This window comes from Aulonocara stuartgranti (assembly GCF_965226115.1).
Source record: "Aulonocara stuartgranti genome assembly, chromosome: 3".
In the NCBI taxonomy this organism is placed as follows: Eukaryota; Metazoa; Chordata; class Actinopteri; order Cichliformes; family Cichlidae; genus Aulonocara; species Aulonocara stuartgranti.
The window spans coordinates 66,400,817-66,426,177 of record NC_138941.1 but is presented as its reverse complement, the minus strand read 5'-3'; the positions used below and the strand labels follow the sequence as shown (position 1 = coordinate 66,426,177).

At 39.6% G+C, this 25,361-nt stretch overlaps 2 protein-coding genes across 8 annotated transcripts in view; both read right to left on the bottom strand.

Moving 5' to 3' along the window:
• Positions 1 to 25,361, bottom strand: part of LOC309695514 (uncharacterized protein) — a 181,050-nt gene that overhangs the window by 20,135 nt on the left and 135,554 nt on the right. For 2 of the 6 annotated variants that reach the window (XM_082516207.1, XM_082516205.1), the window contains exons 2-3: positions 16,581 to 17,172; positions 16,324 to 16,494 (exon numbers count right to left, since the gene is read on the bottom strand). In XM_082516207.1, the coding sequence (XP_082372333.1) occupies positions 16,324 to 16,494; positions 16,581 to 16,788 (379 nt within the window). In that variant the 5' untranslated portion in view covers positions 16,789 to 17,172. Of the gene's footprint in view, positions 1 to 12,702; positions 14,186 to 14,206; positions 15,024 to 16,094; positions 16,173 to 16,323; positions 16,495 to 16,580; positions 17,173 to 17,349; positions 17,386 to 25,361 lie in introns of those variants that run through there. The other 4 variants (XM_082516210.1, XM_082516208.1, XM_082516209.1 and 1 more) reach the window with 4 other exon arrangements.
• Positions 65 to 5,105, bottom strand: LOC309695680 (CD276 antigen homolog). Of its 2 annotated transcripts, XM_082516486.1 has the most exons (3): positions 4,493 to 5,099; positions 1,977 to 2,339; positions 65 to 1,738 (listed from the first exon to the last, which is right to left on the bottom strand). In XM_082516486.1, the coding sequence occupies exons 1-3, from the start codon at positions 4,560 to 4,562 to the stop codon at positions 1,599 to 1,601; spliced, it is 573 nt and encodes a 190-aa protein (XP_082372612.1). In that variant the 5' UTR covers positions 4,563 to 5,099; the 3' UTR covers positions 65 to 1,598. The 2 variants fall into 2 exon arrangements, 1 of the variants encoding a protein (XP_082372612.1); XR_014273208.1 differs by lacking the exons at positions 65 to 1,738; positions 1,977 to 2,339 and adding an exon at positions 2,828 to 3,149 and having other exon boundaries at positions 4,493 to 5,105.

Genomic DNA, 25,361 nt, shown 5'->3' with positions numbered 1-25,361 from the left:
GTTCAACAGGTCAGAACATATTTCACAGCAGCATAAACAATCAATAAACATTAAAACTAGTACCAATGTTTGCAACGTTTTATTAAAAATAAACAGAAATAAAAATAAATAAACAGCAATATATGAACAAGCAATATTTAAACAGAAGTTACAGACTTCAAAGTCTCGTAAATGGAAGGAAAAGTCAAGGCTTCACAGATCAGAGAGGACAGATCTCCCTCTGTAGCTGCTTGGAGAAGATTTCTCTTTGGTTTCATAAAATCTACCACAAAGCTTACTCAGTAATAGCTGCTAAACAGATCCTGAACATTATTAGGCAGATTATTAATAACCAGACTATGACACAGTGTTTCTGTACTTGGTTGAGTGTCTGTAATTATCTGTGACTGTGGATCTCTGCATTGGTTTGTTTGTTATGAAAGGTTTCCAATAACTTTCAGTCCAGTCCAGTTTACACAGGGAATCTTGTTTGTGTTCTTTAGGACACTTAACATTGACTGATGAATGTTAAGCAGTTTGAAGAGGAAACTGATGAATTATTCAACCATAAAAAAATAATATAAAAAAAACAATCCTTACTCAAGGGAGGAACCAGTTCTGTGCCTATGGATAACAGACAACTTAGGCACTTTGTTACCAGCAGCCAGTCACAAAATTGCAGATTTAATTGATTTCTTTAATTAAATATATAATAATTATCAAAAATGACACTTTGTCAGTGCATAAAATATTATTTATGCAACAACAATGTGATTGTAAATAAGGTATCAGCTAAAAACTCATCTCGTTAAGGGCTGCAGTCGAGGCTTTGTCATGGTTGGAAGTTGCATTTCAGTGGTGTTGGAGAACTTGTTAGAGGTGATGTAATTATGAACACAGAACACAGAAAAGTATCAATAGATTTTGATCCCCGTGTAATACCATCTAGAAAGAGTCTGATGGGCAGCAGATACATTTTTCAGCATGACAATGATCCCCAAAACATTGCCAGTGCAGTAAAATCATACCAGGATATGAAAACATGCAGTTGAAAAGTATTAGTCAAGAAATTGCTTTGATAACACCAAATAGGCTCTCAGCTTGTTAGAACGTTTTTTGCATAAACCCTGTATATTCACACGTTTGAATGTTTTAATAAAAGTCTACAACTAACTCCAAATTTCCAAGCAAAATATAAAAACAGTGGTGGAGATGCTGTGCAGTACTTTTCTACTACTATTGCTGCAAAGTATTATTATTTACAAAATACCGAAGGCCAAATATATTCACACACTTAGTAAAAGAGTGTAGGCTTTAACACTTTCAACATATAATATATATCATCTTATGCTATTGACCTACTGAATAAAAAAGCAAAACAAACAAAGTCATCACTTACAGTTCAGTCTAAGTGATATTAAAGAATGTGTCTGTTTTTATAAATCCCTGCCAGTCTCAGGCTGACAGATCAGCAGGTCCTGCTTCTCAACCTGCTATTTTTTAAAAAACAAATTGGATATTGGGCAGTTTAACTCCATTTTACCATAGTGATGCTTCTCTTACCAAACATCATCATAAAAACTAAAGACATTTCAAATATGCTGCAGTTACTCAGGCGGCTAGTATGGACCCTGACTCTGCTGATTATGTTTTCTGTAGATCAAAAATCCAGAAACAGCAGCAACAAGAAGCAGAGCAGGAACACTCAGACCAACAATCAGTCCAACATGTCCATCCTGTGTGTCTCCTCCTGTCTGACCTGCAGGTGAGAAACAGGTGTGAGGTGTCAGCTGTCAGGTAGGTGATGAGTGAAGAACAGAACAGAATCCATTTCCTCTTCAAACTGCTGTCAGACATTATCTACTGCACTCTGATCACATCACTCAGACCAGCTGTTTTCTACAAAGTCTCATCAACAACATCTTTAGAAACAAACATCAACAACCAGGAAGCAGCTTCACCTCTGATCACACACACACTCAACTCTACTCACTCACCTGGAGGATCAACTCTCAGTGTGATGATGCTGATGGGGTCACCATCCTGATTTGCTCTTTTCCTTATGTTTGTTCCTCTCATGAAGACACGACACTGATATGTTCCAGTGTCATTAATCATCACATCCTTCAGAATCAAAGACACGTCTCCTTCCTTCATCTGTCTGTCCTGCAGATCCACCCGGTTCTTAAAAGATGGATGCTGCTGATCTGGGTCAAATAACTCATCCCGGTACAAAAGAACATATTCGTCTCCCAGGTCAGCTCTGCTCCACTCTACACCGGTGATGCTGCTGATGTTGTTTGGAGCTCGACATGGTAGCATGACATTCTGTCCAGGCTCAGCTGTGATGATTTTCTGGTCTGAAAGTGAAAACAACACAGAGCAGAGAGGTTAAAGGTCAGAGTACAACTGTTCACTTCGACAGCAGCCAATGAGAGGACCACAAACACACTCATTGCTGTAGTATCATTTTCAATAAATAAGAGCAGGACCTGTGTTATATAAACATTTATAGTGTGAAACGTGCTGATAATAAGTGAACATAATGCGTGAGAGAAAGCAGCCTCTCATCATAAGACACTGTGAGTCTCTGCATGCTGCCTTTATGGAGCTACAGCTGTTTGTATACACTGAACTAAAGCTTTGTAGCTGTATACAGGGCTGGATGTAATGAAATGTTCTTAGGGTGGTGTGGAAATCAAAGGTAAAATCAAAGCCATTTCTTTACACATATCGCAAGTGTAACATTGTGTAATGTGCCTTACAATGTAAACAATGATTCTGACATTTCTTTGTACAACCATTTAAAACTCAGGGGCAGATCTGCAGAGGTGGCATAGAGATTGGTTCTTTGATTACATTTGATTGATTCTCTCTACGTTTTTTTTCTGTCTTGACACGACACTCGTATCTTCCAGCGTCATTAGTTGTCACATTGTTCAGAATCAAGGACACGTCTCCATCCTTCATCTGTCTGTCCTGCAGATCCACCCGGTCCTTAAAAGATGGATGCTGTTCATCTGGATCAAACAGGTTATCTCGGTAAAAAAGCACATATTGTGTCTCCAGGTCAGCTCTGCTCCACTCTACACCTAAGATGATGTTGTTATTTGGAGCTCGACATGGCAGAGTGACGTTCTGTCCAGATTCAGCTGTGATGATTTTTTGGTCTGAAAGAGGAAACGACACAGAGCAGAGAGGTTAAAGGTCAAAGTGCAACTGCTCACTTCTTCAGCAGCCAGATGGAGTGAGGAGTGTATGCACATATTAAATTATAGAACATCCATGCACAATATACATAAAAAAAAAGAATAAAAAAATCTTTTGTTGATGCTAAAGTACACACATGATCATTATGACAGTAAATGCTGTTAATATCACACAGTACCACTGCACCCCACCCTACAGAGATCTGACCTTAATCTATTCCTACTGACACAAAAGTCAGTTACAACCTTCATCACTCTATATTAACAAGATTTCGTCATACAATTAATTGTTCTATTATTTTATTTACAGAATAAATAAAATATTTACACCACCTGCAGCATCAGAGTACACTTCCTCTTTTTCTTTTTTATATTGTGTCAGATATAGTCTGACATCTTTTGGTTCTTCAGATGATAAAACACATTGAATTCATTTCATATGATGTGTTTCCACAGATGAAACCAGCCAACAGTAAATCAAATACTTCACACTAACTCCACATGACATTCACCTGTAACCAGTAAAGTGAAGCTGGATTAACATGAACAGTCTGTTAATCCACTGAAGCTCACAGACTTCATCAACCTGTCAGATTATCTAAAAGACTGAAAGATGTCATTTTAAACACTTACTGTTGTTCTGAAGGATCTCTGAAACCCTCAAACTCTCTTCTGATCATCAGGATGGGAAAATTAAAATTACACTAACCCATCTATATTAACAAGATTTCGTCATACAATTAATTGTTCTGTTATTTTATTTTTCACTGCCTAGAATTTGAGTTGTGCTTTTTTTTTGCTGAAGCTCCCAAATCTCATATTTTGACAATACAGGGTCAGTTTAATTTTAAGTCGGAAACTCAGAGGGTTGAAGGGATGCAATAAATGAGGAGATTACTGTGGATGACAGTAGCTGTGTTATATAAACACTTATACAGTGAAACATGAGCTGATAATAAGTGAACATAATGAGTGAGAGAAAGCAGCCTCTCATTATAAGACACTGTGAGTCTCTGCATGCTGCCTTTATGGAGCTACAGCTGTTTGTATACACTGAACTAAAAGCTTTGTAGCTGCATACTGACTCCTGACACTACAACACATCACACAGACACACACATTACACTTCTTTATCTCTGTGCTGGAAACTACACACAGACACCACCAAACCTCGTGATGTCTTCACACAAGCAGACAAACTGATTAAATATGAAACTAATTGTTTGGGAAGTAATTTGTAAACCAGACTGATGTTTATTCCTCTTTATCTCAGAGGGAAACACCGTTTGGTTTATAAACCTCACCTGCAGAGACAAACACGAAGACACCGACAATCAGCAAAGTCGAGCAGAGCGACGCAGTTACAGGAAACATTTCCGTGTTTTTGTTTCTGCTGATCTGACTCTTAGTTTGTTCTAAAAGTCTGAGTCTGTTGGTATCTTCAGTGAATAACAAAACTAGAGTTGTAAAACTGACTACATGAGTTTAACTTTGAGGTTTAAATAAAGCTGAAACATTCGTTTTTCAGCCACTCGTGCAAACCCCACACTTTCGATATCTTAAGGAAGTCGCATTAGAGTGACGTCTGTTACGCTGCGCTGTAGGACGACCATGAATAAGTGCGTCATAACTAAAGCGGTGAAATCTAAAGCAGGTCTGAGTGTTTAACAGGTTCAGTTCTTGAATGATCTCCACAGAACAACACAAACATCACCTCTCTCATCATCAACCATCAGCTACATACTAAAGACCATCATCAGCCAAAGGACTTCAAAATGACGTCACTGTATAAAATCTATATTGTACTATGGAGGAGGCAGCATTTAGCTGGAGCCTCCATAAAACCACAGCTGATCTGGAGAACTTTGTCCACCACCTGCAGCTGATTCAGCACTTCCTGTAAATCACATGACTGTAATCAGAGTACAGTGGAGTAACTGAGTACACTTCCTCTTTTTTCTTCTTTATATTGTGTCAGATAAAGTCTGACATTGTTTGGATCTTCAGATTAAATGATAATAATAATAATTTTAATAATGTGTTTTCACAGATGAAACCAGAAAATTAAAATAAAAAAAGAAAATAAAAACCAGTAAATCAAATACTTCACACTAACTCACATGACAGTCATCTGTAACCAGTAACCAGTAAAGTGAAGTTTTAATCCTCATTCAGCTGGATCAATATTAATAATCTGTTAATCCACTGAAGCTCACAGACTTCAGTCAACCTGTCAGATTATCTAAAAGACTGAAAGACGTCGTTTTAAACACTTACTGTTGTTCTGAAGGATCTCTGAAACCCTCCAACATTCTTCTGATCATCAGGATGGAAAAATTGAAATTATCCACTGAAAGATAAAAAAACAAAAAGTCCGAGTTCAGTATCATTTTCAGTATGTAAAAAGGGACACACTGAAGATTTTTTCCACTTGATAAAAAAAAAGTTTAAAAAAAATAGTTAAGAAATCAAACAATAAAATGTAACAAGTTTAAAGTCTGTGTATAAAGTGGCCTCTGTACCACAGAGCCACAGATCAAATTAACCCACACATCCGTGTGTCATCCTGTTTGGTACAACACACCCTTCACCTGTGTGACATCAGTGCACATAGCAACACCTTAGCAACCACATTCCTATCTTCTCCAAATCTAAGTACACACATGTGACAAACAGCTACCACAAATACAAAGAAACAGAGAAGTAACAAAGAAGTGAAGTGTTGCAATAAATCAGGTAGATGTGCAGAGACAACTTCCCACTCCACTCAGTTTATGAGATCAGCTCAGTCTAATGAATGAAAGTAAAAGGTCGTGATTTCCTCTAAAAGGTGTTTAGGTGCAAAACAAATGAGGACAATTTATAGTTAATATTACACAAACTAAAAATAAACAAATGTTACGACATATATTTTCAGATGATTCCTTAAATGAAAAAATAGAAAGCAGAAGTTAAAAAGCTGATTGTTTACTCAAACTAAAAAACTAGAAATACTTTATCAGAATCAGAATTCAGAATCAGAATCAGAAAGGGTTTTATTGCCAAATGTTGAGCAGGTTTACAACATTAGGAAATTGCTGCGGTGCTTCAGTGCAAACATAGTGTCATAAAATTACGCTAAAAAAGACATTAAAATAAAAATAAGAATAAGAATTAAAAGTGCTAAGTAGATAGATATATACATGATATATACATGAGTGCAGGTGGTGATCAGTGCCAAACATGGAATGATGCAGTGAACACAGCGTAGGGTCATGTGTTAGTGGTGGGAACAGTCATACGGTTAATGTTCATGTGTCCAACAGCAGAGGGAAGAAACTGTTCTTATGGCGAGAGGTTCTGGTGCGAATGGACCGGAGCCTCCTGCCTGAGGGGAGCAGGTCAAACAGACTGTGTCCAGGGTGAGAAGGGTCAGCTGAGATCCGAGCTGCACGCCCCAGTGTCCTGGAGGTGTACAGGTCCTGCAGAGATGGGAGTCTGCAGCCAATCACCTTCTCAGCAGAGCGCACAACACGCTGCAGTCTCTGTTTGTCCCTGATAGTGGCTCTAGCGTACCACACGGTGATGGAGGAGGTGAGGATGGACTCGATGATTGCAGTGTAGAATTGCATCATCGTCCGTGTTGGCAGGTTGAATTTCTTCAGCTGCCTCAGGAAGTACATCCTCTGCTGGGCTTTCTTGATGACGGAGGTGATGGTGGGCTCCCACTTCAGGTCCTGGGTGATGGTGGTACCCAGGAAGCGGAATGAGTCCACAGAGGTGATGGGGGAGTCAGTCAGGATGATGGGGGGGAGTGGAGCTGTGTGCTTCCTGAAGTCCACAATAATCTCCACTGTCTTCTGGGCATTCAGCACCAGGTTGTTGTGGCTGCACCAGGACACCAGACGTTCAACCCCCCTCCTGTAGGCAGACTCATCCCCGTCCGAGATGAGTCCAATAACGGTGGTGTCATCTGCAAACTTGATTAGCTTGACAGACTGGTGGGTGGAGGTGCAGCAGTTGGTGTATAGGGAGAAGAGCAGAGGAGAAAGAACACAGCCCTGAGGGGAGCCGGTGCTGATGGTCCGGGAGTCCGAGACATTCTTTCCCAGCCTCACATGCTGCTTCCTGTCCATCAGGAAGTCAGTGATCCACCGGCAGATGGGATCAGGCACATTCATCTGGGAAAGCTTGCCTCGGAGATGGTCTGGAAGGATGGTGTTGAAGGCAGAGCTGAAGTCCACAAACAGGATCCTGGCGTAGGTTCCTGGGGAGTCCAGATGCTGCAGGATGAAGTGTAGGGCCATGTTGATGGCGTCATCTACAGACCTGTTGGCTCTGTATGCAAACTGCAGGGGATCCAGGAGGGGGGCCGTGAGGGTCTTGAGATGGGAGAGAACCAGGCGCTCAAATGACTTCATGACCACAGATGTCAGAGCCACGGGTCTGTAGTAATTTAGTCCAGTGATCCTAGGTTTCTTGGGGACAGGGATTATGGTAGAGGACTTGAAGCAGGCAGGCACATGACATGCCTGCAGTGAGGAGTTGAAGATGCCAGAAAACACTGGGGCCAGCTCGTTTGCACAGTGTCTGAGGGTGGCAGGAGACACACCGTCTGGGCCGGGAGCTTTCCGAGCATTCAGACTCTTATAAATGAATCTCCAACAAAAGCTTCTTAAAACACAGTGTTTATATCCGATACTGTTTTACCTTCATCTGTACAACGTTTCTGTCAGAGTCATTAATCACTGACATTCTCCCACCTGACTTCCTCAGAATCATCTAACTTTTTCTACAATCCATGCATTTCTTTAAATCATTTAATTAATCCTCTGATCTTCAGCAGCTCTGTGTAAGAGAAAGAAAGGTCCGTGTGTGTGTGTGTGTGTGTGTGTGTGTGTGTGTGTGTGTGTGTGTGTGTGTGAACATCCTGGTCAAACTGGTTAAGTAGTGTATGTTTGTCATTGGTACAGATTGACCCTGTAAATCAATGACATGACCTGTGGTGTGTACTGTAAAGTACATTTATTACCACTGACAACAAACCTGACCTTTCTCTCCTTGTTGTTCTGTGTTCATGAAACGTCTGACTGTGATTTCACATCGAAGCTTCTTATTAGAGCTAGCTGTGAACATAGCTGTGGTCAGCTCAGCCTGCCTCATCAATTCAAACAGTTTAAAACATCAAATTCAACTGAAAAGCATCTGTATTCTTCTCTTTTTTTTATTTATATTTTAATAACTTTGTGGATTTAGTGTTCCGTACAAAGTAACACTCATCAGTAACTAACTGCATTTAATCTAGTGAAATTCACTAAAGTTCAACTGTTTTTTTTTTACTATTTTTTTCCACGTTAATTTATATAGTGGCGTGTTGGGGAAGCAGCTAGTTCTCTCCCATCATGCCTTGGGACGTGCTGCTGTTTAGATGTTCTTGTTTGATTGTTTATGGTTACATCACTTTTAACTGTTATCTTGAATGTTGTGTTTATATTGCGGTTCAAAGTCACTGACAGTTATTGTTTTATAGAATGAATGCAGTACCATAAGTGAGTTCTGTTATGCTGTTATTGAGGCTCGAAGCAGTGTAGCATCAGCAGGTATGCAATAAAAAAAATATCTCTTCCTGTTTGTGTTGAATCGGCAAGCTCAATCTTTCTGTGGAGCTTCTTTATTAAGATTTCTCTCCATGCTGCAATATTGTGTTAACTATAAAAACTTCAAACTGTGGAAACTAAAAACACGAAGACCTCAAATATGGGGATCTTATGCTTTATAGGATGAAACTAAATGATTAAATGTTGAACCCTAAATAACATCAGCAACTACAGTCAACTTTATGTCAGATTTATAGAGAAAAAACAGATTTCATACCTCCAACCCCTCAGACTGCAGCGGTCGCTTCTTTCCCTGTTTATTCCACTAAGTCGCTGACAGAGACAGAAATACGACTTCAAAGACAACAGGACACATGATGTAAAAAACAAAAGATTAATGGGGAGGAAGTCTGACTGAGAGGAACAATAAAATATTCACTTCCTTTGTCTGGCCTGGTTGGTGAGTAAATAAGAAAAGAAACTGTCTGTGGTCATCAAACAATCAATAAACAGGCAAGCAGGAACAGTGCTGGATTTTAACACTTGTACTGACGGCTGTGAGATGCTGTGACGCTGCAGGTTCAGCAGCACCCTCTGGTGGACGATCGACGCTGCATGTGACCATAGAGACAAAGTAAAAATGGTAATACATGAAAATTTGTCCAGCAGTTTTCATAATTCCAGTGACTTTAGAAATAATATTTTATTTATTTCTTTTTTTCCTGACCAATCTGTGGTGACCACCATTGTTGCAAGTGTAATTGTTGTTTTCCATCCATCCATTCTCTACAGTTACCCTTATCACCTTAGAACTGAAGAAGCTTCTCAGATGAGAGGTGAAACGTCTTCAAGTAACTTAAAGAAGTCCAGACGCTTATCTTTAGAAGTTCTTTAGACTTTGAGTACTCATTGTGTTTCTGTCATCAGTCAATCAGCCTATTTCTGTTGCTTTTTTAGGATTATTTAGATTATTGTTTTTGTATCATTGTTATGATTGGATAGATATTAGAGTTTTCAATTTAATTTACCACAGATAAAAACATCCATAACAACTTTATATCTAACTCTATCTAAGAAACGATAACAATAAGACAACACAGTCATCATGAGGGTAAACTGGAACATTGCTCTCAATAATTAAACCATCAGTGGCAATCCAACCACCAAAAAGCCAATTCAAGGGAATTTGAAGTCATTTCCAACTCTGGTTCACCATGGCCAGTACTTTTAACACTTTATTTATTATCTATATCTTAAAAGCAGCAACAAAAACAGAGTGAAAAAAACACATGACATGACCATCAGAACCAACAACCACACAGTTGTAAAACTGTGTAGCTTCCTCTACTAACCTACATCTCTGCCCCTAATGCCACACACAAGGGATGTACAAGTAAAATAATTATAGGAGGAACACCCTCCCCCCCTCCCCCCAAGGAATATCTGATTTGTGACCGCGAATTGCAAAGTATTCCAAAACACTGGAGTCACAAACACTGTCTTCCACATATCTTTTCAAATCAGCTGTTATTCATCAGGAGAGATGGGCAGTACGCAGCCACTGTAAAGTGAAATTCACAGACAAAGATTCTTCCACTGACGTGACCTCTGCGACACACCTGCACCAGGGCAAACCTCCGCCTGCCCCACTCCTGCTAAACATGTGACAATAGAGCAACAGGACCACCGAGTCTTTGATTTTATTTATTTTCTGCTGTGTTTTACTTGCATCTATTTGAAAGAGTGAGTGTAAACTAAAAATAAAATAAAATATTTTATGTGCTGGAATGTGCAAAAAATAAGTTTAAATGTTCTTTCAGTCAGAGAATGTTGCATATAATTTAATTGTTGCTTGATGCATAAAGTTAAAACATTAAAACTAATAAAAATAGTTTTAAATAGATAATTTTTTATTTGATTACATTTTGTATGATGAATTATGCAGAAACAGTAGAATTGGGCTGAAAGATCTATCGCCTTATTACCTATTCAGGTTGTAAATCGTGTTTTAAAAAGTAACTAAGTAACTAAATACTTTTGAAAATAAGTAATCAGTAAAGTAATAGGATTACTTTTGGGGGGAAGTAATCAGTAATTAGTTACTGATTACTTCTGATTTTTTATGTCAATGGAAAATTGTACATATTGGTCAGTATAATCTTTTAGTGATATAAGTTCGCATATGGTAGAATACTGCATGTAGTTATTTGTATTAGGAAATATTTAACCATGTATGCTTAGAGGCGTATAATCAATTGTGTAGTGACAGGATGTGTGATCTCTAGCAGGCTGCAAAAAGGCTTGGTGTGCACTCCAGGAATGCACCCCCACATCCTGTCAGGATGGGAAAGAGCTCGTACCTTGTTTTATTGTTTCATTGTTTTAACGTAGCTATGTCTGTCTTGCTTTAAGTGCCTTTTGTTTAAGATGAACTGCTGGACTTCCTCACTGTGCTATCTAGGGTGAACCATCTAGGGTGAGGGGGAGACTACTCTCTTCCTGACCAAGGATGTTCCTTTTGTGCTTTCATGTTATATGACCCTTTGATCAGCAGGACCCCCCCCCCCCCCCCCCCCACACACACACACACACACACAGACACACAGACACACACACACACACACACACACACACACACACACACATACACATACACACACACACCCATTGAACCATATAAATAAAGACCGGGGCAGTCTCTGAGTGCGAGTCTCAGTTCTGGAGGCTGCCCTTGCTAGCAAGAATTGTGTGTTTCTCTTCTCTGAGTCTTTACTGAAGAAGTGTTTAGAGTATATTTCTTAACATTATTTACTTCCATCGAAACAACAGAGCAAGCATTAACCACTGAGTTAAAGATTTTAAACATAACTCGAGGATTGTGACTATTAGTTGCAATGATGTTCGACAAAAAGTAAGTTTTTGCCATTTTGGCAGCCTTCTGAAATTGAGACTGGCTCATATGCAGAATGTCAAAGGACACCTGAAGTTGATCTTTTTTCCATCTCCTCTCAGCTCGATGACATTCACGTCTAAGAGTGAGGGTGGATTCATTTAGCCAGAGTTGGCGAGAGGTTTTACAGCGTTTAGTCTTTACTGGAGCCACAGTGTCCAAAACAGAAGAGCATGTAGAAATAAAAGAGTTGACTACGCCATCAACTGAGAGAGGTGCATTACTGATGTCATCGTAACAGACAGAGTTAGCAAAGGCCGCAGAGAAATGGGCAACAACCTCAGAATTAATCAGACGCGATAGGTTCAGTGGACCCTCAGAGTTCAGTTGCATATTGCATAACTGAACATCAGTTATCACAGACACATCCCTTGTGAAGTTGATGTTGCTTTCTGCTTTTATGACCCTTTTGGTGAGCAGGAGTTCACACACACACACACAAGTTCTTGCACATGCATACAGGTGCTTACACACACCCATAGTGCCTTGTCTTTGTAACCAAGAGGGGTCTTACGAGGGGAGGTGCTTTTGCTGTGATGTGTATTGTAACAGTTTGTCAATAAAAAGGCTACGAGGACAGCTGCCCTTTGAAGGATTTGGGTTTGGAGTCAGGTGAGGAGCGTGAGCTCCAAGAGCTGGTTCTGACCCAAAACCTCCCTCGTTAGCGAGTTGGTTGTTCTGTTATGTCTTGTGTTCTTCATGATGAATAAGTCTCTAAACTAGCGGGTTATGTGGAAACACAGACCCAACATTTATTAAGGGCCTGGGAAAAGATAGTGGGAGTCTTCTTTGTTCAGCAACAGCCCAGGATGGACAAAGAACTGTTGAGTTTGTACGACGTTATAAAAGGGGTGCTGTGACACCCCAAGGTTAGAATGCTCATTACTGCGAACCTGGGGTGTTTTGATGTGTGTGTCCATTCTCCTGCATGCAGTAATAAATAAGTTGACCACAACTTGTTGCAGACTTTATTACAGAAAATTTCCATGACAGATATACATCTCTCCATTAGTCAGTAGACTGGTTTTAAATCAGCTCTAAAGAATTTTACTTTCAATCGTGTTGATCCAGGATAACAACACTACCACCATGAGTTCCAACTGGAAAATTAGAACTGTGCAGAGACTGATGACTAACTGGATCATTATTATTCAAATTTTATATCCTATTACCTTCATCCTAAAAGGTGTTTTATGCATGTTGTTGTTGCTTTTTCATTTATTTGATTCAGTGTCTAAAATGTAACTGTCAGAAAACATGAGATGCCAGTGTTGTCTCAGTCTGTAACATTACAACTAAAGCTGTGTAGACACAATGATGACCAACTGGAACACAGTGGCTGTATCCCAATTCAGGGTCTGCAGCCTTAAAGTACGCATTTCAAGGCCCATTACGTCACAGCGGCACGCCGAAGGCTGTCCCAATTCGAAGGCTGCTTGAAATGCGGCCTTGAAATGCGTCCTTCATTTCCCTGAATTTTAAGGAGGTGGCGGTGTAGACTTCGTGGCCCAACGTATCCCAGAATGCATAGCGCGGCGGTGGGTGTGGATAATTTTGCCGAAAAAACGGCGGATGAGTGGCGGCCGAAGAGTAAACTTTAAGTAAGTACTGAATATCATGTCACTTATTAATGTGCAAATGTTTAATAACGAAAAACATTAAAACATTACTGTTGGCCACATGTCGGCAAAGTTATGTGACATTAGTGACGTTTGTACTAACTTGGTTTTAAAGCCTTTACTTTAAAACATACGCCGTTCAATAGCTGAGCTTAATCCTACAGAGAATGATCAAAGCTCATGTAGAAACAAACAAACAAATGAACAAAAGATTTTCTCCTTCATTTCTGTCAAACAAAGCTGTATGACACATTTCCAGCTGTTAGTATCATGGTTGCTAGGCAACCTGGGCAGCGCAACAAAGGCTAGACCGTCCCATTACACAAGCCTCGCACTTCCGGCCTTAGCGGTCTTTGAGTACGCGGCCCTTGAGGATCGTTAAGGCTGCGTACTTTAAGGCTGCAGACCCTGAATTGGGATACAGCCTATGATTCACATCTTAGATTAAATCCATCCTCTCCCATGATTTATCTATGGCCACTAGTTTACTTCATATATTAACATGGATACAAGCAAATAATCAGTGTTTCCATAGTTTATTTAAAAAAATAATAATAAAAGTTTTTTGTTGCGTTATAATGAATTTAGAAATCATAAATCTTCTAGTTTCTGCTGATGCCAATGAATTGCACTCTTACCACAAACAAAGCAGTTTTTTGTAAGAGTTGGATGCATTTCATTAATTATTTTGCTGCAAAATGCAAAACAATAACAAATGTTTTATCATTTTGTCGATCTCCTCTGGTCTGAGGTGGTGGGAGGACCAGTTAGAGACCAGCAGCTGGACGTCAGTGGTTGGACTGGTGGACTACTTCAGTGAAGAGTAGACGACGTCTGGCTCTGGTTTAAAGTCTGAACACAAACACACACAGTTCAAACAACAGGAAACATGATTACAAGCTTTGCAGTTCAATAAAGACCTCCAGTCTCCACCTCTCTGCATCACACACAGTCCCAGTTCAGACTTTACTGGGAACCAGTTCAGATACAAATCACACTTTAGGTGCCTGTTTGATTCACAGAACTGAGCCTGGAGCCCACAGAGCTGCAACAATTTGTTAAGAAAGTGCATTAAGTCACATTTTAAAAGATGAATGATTTGCTGCTTCCAGCTTCGCTCTCATATTTAAGCAAAGTTTCCGTCTTATTATTAGAGAATTTTATTTTTTTGTGAAAATGACGCCACATATTATGACTTTGTATCGACGGCTTCCCATCAGGATGCACAAAGAGGGTGAGAGTATGACCTCAGACCTCTACAGCTGTGCTGAGCACCCTGCTCCATACTTTCTTCCCATCCCAGCAACACATTCATCAGATTTGCAGTTGACTCACGGTGGTCGGTGTCATTTCTGGGGACAATGAGTCTACCCAGCGACTGTCTCAGTGGTTTAAAGACAACTACTTGGTCCCGCAAGCAGACGTTGCACTATCAGCGAGGGGGAGATAAAATATTTAAAGGACAGAAATCAGTAGTGAATAAATAATGTATAAAGTACATTTCTGGGTACTTAGTTGCTCAGTTGTCTTTTTTGAAATGGACACAGGGGACCAGCATGTCTGTTACATATTTTGCCTTAATACTGGGCTGAAGAGCAGCTGTACCTGGGCCTCCTTGTTCTGATGGTTGTTTGTCCATAACCGACGTCTTCAGTTCTCACTGCTGAGTAGACCACAGCTGAATAAATGTCTGCAGAGTAAACTATTAAAATCACTGCAGGTACAACAGTTCAGATGTTATTACACAGGAGCTAAAGATGGCTAAAACATTTTTATAATTTGTAATCTTGCATCAAAAAGACAGAAAATAATGATTTTTAGCTCATGAAGACCAGAAAATTTGTCCTGCACTGAGCCTCTGTGAGATCTCAGTGGACCTTAGTTCTTATTAGTTTGCACAAAAATGCATTACTTTAAAATAACAACAACTTTAATGATGTTCTGTGTTTTTGAGTTTTTTTCTCGTCTTAACACCTCTGCTGAGAAACACTGAGTGACCACAAAGAACCGGAGGCTGTTTCTGAGAAAGATGCAGGTGGACGACCACAGAGCTGACACGTTTTCCACTGCAGGCTGACACTCTTCACCACAGAGCACAAAGCAAACATGTTCTCACAACATGAACACTATTGTAAGACTAACCAGGAACACCTCGGTGAGAACATCCACAGAGACAATAAACTATAAACAAATGTGTAACTCAGACAGCAAACACATGTGTGTCCAGTCAGAGCTGCTTTGGACACCTACAGCTCACTTACAACACTGATAATGTTTTGTGGGCCAGAAAGTCACAACACACACGAGTCTGAGCCGACACCATCAGTTAAAGTCAAACTGGGCCTAAAGGAAAACTGCAGTTGTGTCACATTTGAACCAAATATACATTTCATATATGAAGCAATCATAACTGTTGCATATGTAAGTGATACTTCTGCGACATAGAGGTGAAATATGTCACATGTTCATCAGAAGATTAAACAAACCAACTCTCCCACTTGGTTTATATGATGAACACAGTAATGCAACATGAACAGTAACTACACTGACCTTTAGATTCACTATGACACTATGACAACAGTGAGATGACACTTATGAAGAGCCAGAGTCACATGTTTCCTGTTTCAGCTGTTGACTGGCTGTTTGGGAGCAGAGTTGTGGGAATCATCATGTTTTTGCTTACTAGGTGAATTTTACAAACAGACCTTTGACCTCACATTCAGTGGTGATGACGCCCACCAAAAAGAGAAAGCAACACTACCTCTTCTTGGTTTGATTGGCTGTTGTGGATGATTTGATATTTTGATGGTACTGTGTATGATCTCATCTTCTCCATCTTCTTCTTGGAAAAGATAGAAAACGGAGAATAACATATATTAAATATCTAAACAGAGATTATATTTAAGAACGTTGTTACTGATCTTAATGAATGTGAACTTTATTCTACTAAACAAACTCAGACATGAAAGATCAGGAAGTCTGAGTCTCACCTTCATGTTTCCTGTGAACACATCGTCTCACCAGCAGAACCAGTAACACCAGTAGAACCACAACACAGACTGATCCAACAAATGACAATGCAGAGAGATCAGGAGGAAGAGTGATGTGGGTGGAACCAGGAGGAGGTGTGGATGTAGGTGGAGGTGTGGTGGTGTGTTCCCCTAAAATAAAGCAAACACAGTCATTAAGTTGTCGTCACATTGTGAATGTTGAAAGCTGCAGAAACACAGACAGGTGAGTGTGTCACCTGTGACAGTGATCCAGCTGGATGGAGACTCTCCATGACCGCTGATGTCACACTTGTAGAGGCCTTCATCAGACCTGGAAACATGCTGGATGGTCATGTGACCTGTAGGCTGCTTCCTGATGAGGGAGCCATCTTTATAGAAAGCAGCTGGGAGGTTGGAGGGAGTGGTCTTTGTTTCACAGAGCAGAGTGACGTCATCTCCCTCCATCACAGGGAGGACAGGACTCTGCAGGATCACTGATCCACCTCAACACAGAGACAAACTACAGCATTTCATCCATTTACACACAGCTTCATCAACACTAACTCCACACACTCAGCTTACCAGTGACTGTCAGGTTAACCATGTTACTGATGGGACCCTCTCTGGACTCACACCAGTAAACTCCACTGTCCCAAGTGGTGCTGTAGCTCATGTTGCAGGAAGAACCAGCTGGTTGTCCAAACCCATCTCTTCCACACTGAGTCCTCTGTTGTCTGCTTGTGTTTCTCCTCAGAGTCCATCCAGCAGAGCTGTCGTCCTCCTCACAGCTCAGAGACACAAAGTCTCCTTTAAAGAACTGAGAGCTGCTGGGACTCACAGTCAGACGAGCTGTGAGGGTTAAAAAAAAAAAAGATATGTTAGACATGACACAAGTATGAAAAGTGATCTGTGCTTTATCATTTATCTCATCAGTTTTAATGAGCTCCATTGTGAAACATGAACCCAATCAGGTCATATCATTGAGCATTTCTCAGGTTTAAACTGTGACAGAAGAAGGTTACTGACCTTGGTTTGTTGTGCAGCTCAGCAGTGAGATCAGGACTAAAGAGAAATGACACTCAGGTTGATTTGAGGTGAACATAAAGAACAACTCCACACAAACAGCTGACAAACCACTGCAACCAATCTTGCCCTCCGTTCTATTAAAAAAGACTTAATATTTTCACACAATAAATCAATTTTCTAATTGAGAGACAAGTGCAAAGCTGGCAACTATAACTCTTCCAAAAAAATAAAATGTTATACAAAATATATTAAAAAATCAACATCATGAAAAACAAATATATTTTATGTGCAAGTCATTTCAATATACATTGTTTTAATGTACATTTCTTACGAGAAATTAGTGATATATCCTGACTGAACCATGATCGTGAGAGACAAACCACTGCACCAATTTTTGTGTGGAATTTTTTACTAATGGAGTTAATAATGAGATTAAAAAAACAGTGTTTATTGAAATCTTTTGGTTAACTAAACATGTCTCGTTTCAAACAGACCAATGAACATCATCATTGTACCTGAGATATGAACATAATGGGTGGTTTATTATATGTATGTGCACTGTTTATACTGTGACTATAGACACTCTGTTACATTTAATAACCCAGTAAAGTCATGTGTCCACTGAGCAGCTGTGTTGATATAATGAGTGAATGATTTGATCTTTTCACTGCCTGCTGTGTTTCCTCGACTCCTGAGCAAAGATAAAGAGTCAGTTCAGACCTGCAGTTGGTCCTCGTGGTGTTTGAACTTGAATTCAGCCTGATTTGTTTTTCATGTCTTCTCCTCCATCATCAGTTATCAGGAGAGCAGACAGTCAAAGTACAAGAATTCAAACAAACACAGAGATTCTACTTACAGAGCAGAAACAGCACAGATGTTTCCTTCATCGTCCTTCTCACTCATTTGAGCTTTTTTTCATTTCTGTCACTGACACCAAGTAAAGCCCGCCCTCTTCCTCTGAGCACCAGCTTTCTATTGGTTCAAACACCGAGGTGGGAAACTCACTTTTTTCTTTTTTTAACAATTACGTTATAAAATAATTTAAACATATATCTAAGGGTACATTGTAACAATGCACTTTTATTTCAGAAACAAAAAACAATAAATCACAATTCTGTTCTTTTAAACTTATGTACAAGGACTTAAACATGGACATGTAAAAAAGTAGTAACATAATCTAAATGTCACCAGTGAGATTACAATCCATGTGTATGATGCCCACAAACATCCTAGACATTAGTTCATTGAATAAATTCAAATGTCCTCTGCTCTCAGTGATCTGTAGTTTGGTTGATGAACAAATCCATGTCCATGTAGTGGACGTCCCCCTCAGTGAGAGAGGCAGATATGAGCTGAAACACAGGAATCAAACCAGGGACGCTGCTGTTATGGAGCTGAACTGGAACCATTCAGACACTGAGGCCCTCTGAACACATTTTAATTACAGCTGTGCAGAGACACACTGATGACTGACTGGAACACTATGATTCACATTTACATTCACACCATCCTCACACATGATTTATATGTGGCCACTAGAGGGAGATGTTGGACTTTAAACACTAACATGGATACAAGCAGATCATCAGTGATGCTTTCACAGCTTATTAGAGAATTAACATGTTGAGCATTTAACTGTGGATAAAAATTCTCTTCACTTACATATGTTCTTAAGATGATGATGAAACTGTGTAGAGTGATAAACAGTGTGTCGACAGAGTACTGTGAATATATTTAATAATCACATTCAGCAGAAAAAGTTCTTTCAGCTTACAGTCTGTACTCTGCTGATCAACACAACACCTGCAAAGTAACCTGTGATCACACTATATTTGTCAGTAACTCAATACTTTACTACATTTAATAATCACATTACAGTTACAATTCTGTCATGATTTGTGTTACAAAGGTTCCTTAGGTTTCTCTACGCAAGTCAGAAAAATCAAACAAACAAACACGCTTTATGTGCTTTGGTTGCAATCAGCTGATTCAGTTACTGTGCTGAATAAGCAACATAGTGCACCAGTCTGGACGTCACTTTTATTTTTATTCCATGAAAGTATCCGATGGTGAGGTAAAAAATGCTTCCAGGACAGAAACAACACAAACACAACTTCAGCTCTTTGCTAGCACCTGCACAGACAACATGCTAGCGCTAAGCTAGCCAAGAACCCAGAGTGACATTAAAGCTGAGTGAATGATGACCCCAGCCCAGCAGCCAGACCCTGAACTTCAACAGGTAACAGAAGCAGTGATGAGCAGTCAGGCTGACCTGACTTCTACCTGTTTATATGTTTCTGTTTCAAGTTCTGCATTAATGTTTCACTTCTGAGTAATGACCAACTCTAGTAAATGGTTCTTATATAGTGTTTTCTACTTGAGCATTCAGACTGCTTTATACAACTTGTGTCATCAACATACATTTAGGTGCTTTTTTTCTGCAGTGGTTTTTATTTAAGGGTGGAACTGAACTTGGGGTTGGTATCTTGCCCGAGGATACAGGCACACAGACTGGAGCAGGCAGGGATCAAACCACCAACCTTGTGATTAGTAGATGGTAAATGGCCTGCATTTGTATAGCGCTTTTCTAGTCCCTAAGGACCCCAAAGCGCTTCAAACTACATCCAGTCATTCACCCATTCATCACACACATTCACACATTCACACACTGGCGATGGCAAGCTGACCTGTTCTGCCACCTGAGCTACAGCCACCCAAGCCACCAAGATGACCTGTTCTAGTAGATGATCGGGGCGGGGGGCTGGGAGGAAAAGTTGGCTGTCTGGTCGTGGTCTGGGATGCTTGGCCTCTCTGCTGCTGCAGGACCAGGGGCGGTCTGCTTGACTCCACCCCAGGGAAAAAATGTAACATCTTCTGGGTCTAGGGGCGGATTGCTCCTCTGGGAACGAAGGTACCTGGACCTGGGCTATAGAGGATATTTGGGGAGTGTGAGTGTGTGCACAGTGTCCATTTCTGTTTGTTTCCACATTGCGTGAGTGCCGAGTATTTGTATATGTGTGCATGAGGGTGGGAATGCATGTTTGTATCTGTGTGTGCCTGTTTGTCTATGTGTCAGGTCGGGTCTTAGACTCCACCTGTCTGGGAACATCTCAGGGCCCACCGTGTGTGGGGGCCTGTGTCCCCCGACCACACTCCCTGCTGGTGGCTTGTGCCCTCCATCGTTGGTGCATTGGTGGTTCTTGGTGTCCGGGGGATGGGCGTACAGGTATGTACCTGTGAGTGAGGGTTTTGTGTTTTCCATAAAGTTTCTTTTATCTCTTTTTAATCCTTTTTAATTTTTAAAATTATTTTTAAGCAGCTAAAAGTCTCAACTTCAAGCCAACTAACACTCATAAGGGCAGGGATGGTCTGATGAACCTGAGGCAGTGGGATGGACTTTCAATGTTGTCTTTTCACAAGGTCAAAGGTCAAACCTAACACTGAAAATCCTCTTTCACTGTTTGACTTGTTTTTTGTTTCCCCAGTTAAAAGATTTATGTTGTTTTTTAAAAAACAGAGTCAATCATAGAGTAAAGCATTAGGGGAGGAACATTACTTGAATTTATTCACAGAAACGTCAAAGCAGATTTTGACTCAGTCAGCAATCCTCCATCTTAATTTCTTTATACAGTACAACTTAGGTGAAGTTGAAATTCAGACTTTCAGCTTTAATTCACTTGGCTTAGCAGAAAGATTGCATAAAAATGTGAGGAAATCAAGCACTTTTGAACACAATCCTTTGATTTTAGGATCTCAAAAGTAATTGGACGAATTAAATAACTTAAAATAAAATGTTAATTTCTAATACTTAGTTGAAAATCCTTTGCTGACAATGAAGTCTTGAATTCCTGGATGACACCAGATGCTGTGTTTCCTCCCTTTTAATGCTTTCCCAAACCTTTACTGTACAATTTCAGTTGCTGTTTGTTTGTGTGACTTTCTGTCTGAAATGTAGTCTTCAACAAGTGAAACGCTCAGTTGGGTTAAGGTGACTGACTTGAACATTCAAGAATATTCCACTTCTTTGCTTTAATAAACTCCTGGGTTGCTTTGACTGTATTATCCATCTGTATTATGAAACACCGCCCAATCGAAGTGACTGGATTTAGAAGGATTTGAGCAGACAGCATGTCTCTGAACACCTCAGAATTCATACAGCTGCTTCTGTCCTGTGTCACATCAGTAAACACTAGAGTCCCAGTGCCACTGACAGCCATGTACGCCCAACCCTCAGCCTCAGCCGTGTCTTACAGTTGATGTGGTTTGCTTTGGATCATTAACTGTTTCACACCTTCCCCATACTTTTTCTTACCATCATAGAGGTTGACCTTGGTTTCATCTGTTCAAAGAATGTCTTTCCAGAACTTTGCTTTTTTCATGTTTTTTTTTCTGTTTTTTTTTTTAGCAAAGTCCAATTTAGCCATTCTGTTCTTGAGGCTTGTGAGTGGTTTCACCACTTTCACTTTCAGTGAAGCCTTTTTATTTACTTCCATGCAGTCTTCACTTTATGGTAGATTTGGATATCAACACACCTACCTCCTCACCTTTCCTTCTCAGTATGATAGATTTTGCAACGCCTAATATTTTAGCAATTTATCAGATGTTTTTTTTCGGTGTTCGAATCTTAAGGATGGCTTGTTTCAGGTTCATTGAGAACAAAAAACCAAAAGGATTATTTGAATGTTATTCTTGGTAACGTTTGCTCTTCCTGAGAAATCAGTGGTTTTATTTTTATTTTATTTTTCTTTATTGTCTGATTCCAGCTCAGACAAAATCTGCACCCGCAGGTTCAACAGCTCAGAAAAAGCAACATAGACATTCAATGAAGACTAAAATATTTAGTAACGATGTTTGCAAAGCTTTATTAACAATAAACAAGCAAACACACATAAAAAATAAATAAACAATATGTAAATGACGTTTGACATATTCAAAGTAACAAACAGAATGAAAGGTTTAAACTTTAGTAATAAGAGAGGCAACATCTGACTCTGCAGCTACTTAGAAAATATTTCTTTCTCTGGTTTGATTTCATAATGACTTAATTACAGGTAGCAAATTGATCCCGGACATTATACAACTAATGATCCATCGTCTATAATCCACAGAGCTTCACAGTGTTTGTGTTCTGTGCCTGTAATTACTCTGTAACAGCTGATCTCTATATGAGAATTTGTTTGATTGTCACAAAAAATCTTCACTCATTTTCAGTCCAATTCTTCTTACTTGAACAATTTCAAAGATATTTTTTTCTGTGTTTGCAAAGACACTTAACAGTGACCTATGAATCATTTAAGCAGCTCCACGGCTGAACCAGTGTGTGTCTAAACACAACAGACAACTTGGGCACTTTGTTATTAGTACCAGTCACAAAAACACACAATTTATTTCCAGAAACAGCACAGTTGCATAGATATAAAGTAATATATTTGCACTAGACAATTGAATCCCCAAAAACTTGGTATATCTTGGCATCATGTGAAGTGCGTCCTTAAAATTACTGTGGAAACTGAACAAGAGGAGGACAAAAGAAGATGCAGCAGGCCAGTTTCTGAAAGTCATGTCCTTAAGAACTAGAAACAAAATGGTAAATGGTCTGTATTTGTATAGCGCTTTTCTAGTCCCTAAGGACCCCAAAAGCACTTTACACATCCAGTCATCCACCCAGTCACACACACTGGTGATGACAAGCTACATTGTAGCCACAGCCACCCTGGGGCGCACTGACAGAGGCGAGGCTGCCGGACACTGGCGCCACCGGGCCCTCTGACCACCACCAGTAGGCAACAGGTGAAGTGTCTTGCCCAAGGACACAACGACCAAGACTGTCCGAGCCAGGGCTCGAACCAGCAACCTTCCCATTTAAAGGCGAACTCCCAACTCTTGAGCCACCATCGCCCCAAACCCAGCAAAGACCTGACAGAGGACAATAGATGCATCTGGACCTTCAGACGATTCATTTACTGCGTGCTGAAGTCTAATCACAATCCACATTTGAAAGTTTTGGTTTAAATATTCATCTCTACACCTCTTGTAAAACAGGATGGAGAGTCTGTCAAGGTTTGAAGCTGCATTTCAGGCAGTAGTGTTGGAGATCTTGTTAAAAATGATGGAATTATGATTCAATAAACACAAGATTATAGATAGATATCATTTTATTTCATACATGCAAATATAATTGAAATAACAAGAGAAACAAAAGAAACTTGTCATGTAAATATGTAAATATCTATGTCTACAGAATATGTGTGCTCGAAAAGGAGTAGGATGAAATTTACACTTTTCCTGTTCCCACCCCCTTATTTCAAATTTCATTGCTTCCATTCCAGGATTCAACATTATTTGATCCATATATGTTTAACTATGTACAAGTCTAACACATACACAAATAAAACCATTTTCAGCACATAAACCAGAACAACAAACTACATTTTACATAAACTAATCACCCTGTCTTTAACACCCGCTTAATCTCTGAGTTTACAGTATATTAGAATTTGATCCACGATTAAGAAAGAATTTGACTGAAGTTAAATTCATTACTCAGCATAACAATGATCCCAAACAAACTGCATTTGCAGTAAATCTAAACCATATCCATCGACCATGTAGTAAAAGCATAACTGGAGAGAAAAACACACAGTGGAAAACTATGACTCATGCATCGGCCTCCCCAGAGCCCAGAGCGCAACATTAATTAAGGAGTGTGGGATCATCTTAGCAGAGAACAAAAGGCAGAAACATCCAAAGAAAAGCTTTGAATATCCTGGAGAACTATTCCTGAAGACTACTGAAATACAGGAAAGCTGCCTGAGCGAGTTCAGGCTGTGCTGAAGAATAAAGGCAGTCATACGAAATACAGACTTTCAGCTTATTAGAACTGTACAAACTCTACATGTGTGCTTGTTTCAGTATATCGCTGCACCTACTTCCACTTTTCATAGCAAAATATAATGAAATAAAACTTGGTTTAGGATGTAAGAGTGTAATCTTACTACTGCTAAAAACGAACAATTATTATTATGTATAGTTTTACAAAAACCTGCTCAAAGGTTGAAATAAATTACATGTAAAATGTTGTAGGCGTAAAATCTTAAACTTGATCTAATAGGCAGCATCTTATCTTATTAACCTAGAGAATAAAATGAATGTTTATTCTTGCAGGACGTCATCATGTAGAGTCTAAACCCACAGATTTTAAAGAATATCTGTGTTATTTTTTTAACCGTTGCCAGTCTCAGGCTGAAAGATCAGCAGCTCAATCTCTTTTGTCTTTGGGCGGTTTTGCTTTCACCTAATTATTTGCTTCACTGTTATCTAAAAATATGCTCCATTTAATATGAATGAAACCTGACTCGGTTGTTTTTGTTATGTTTTCTGTAGATCAGAACTCCAAATTTCTTAGCAAAATATAAAACCAGTGGTGGAGATGCTGCGGGGTACTTTTCTACTACTATTACTGCTAAGTATTATTATTATTTACAAATTTACAAAATACCGTAAGCCTAATATATTCTTACACTTACTAAAACAGTGTAGGCTTTAACATTTTAAACAAATAATACACAGCATATTATGCTATTAACCTACTGATTTAAAAAAAAAAAAGCTAGAATTTCAGTCTCAGTGATATTAAAAAAATATGTCTGTTTTAATAAATCTCTGCCAGTCTCAGGTTGACAGATCAGCAGCTCCTGGTTCTCAACCTGCTTGTATTTCTTTTTTAAATTTGCATATTGGGCAGTTGAACTCCATTCTGCATTTTACTGATGTAGTGTAGTGATGCTTCTCTTACCAAACATCATCATCATCAAAAACACTAAAGACATTTCAAATATGCTGCAGTTACTCAGGAGGCTAGTATGGACCCTGACTCTGCTGTTTATGTTTTCTGTAGATCAAAAAACCAACAACAGCAGCAACAAGAAGCACAGCAGAAACTGACAGACCAACTATCAGTCCAACAGATCCATCCTCCTTCCCTCCATCTTCCTTCCCTCCATCCTCCTTCC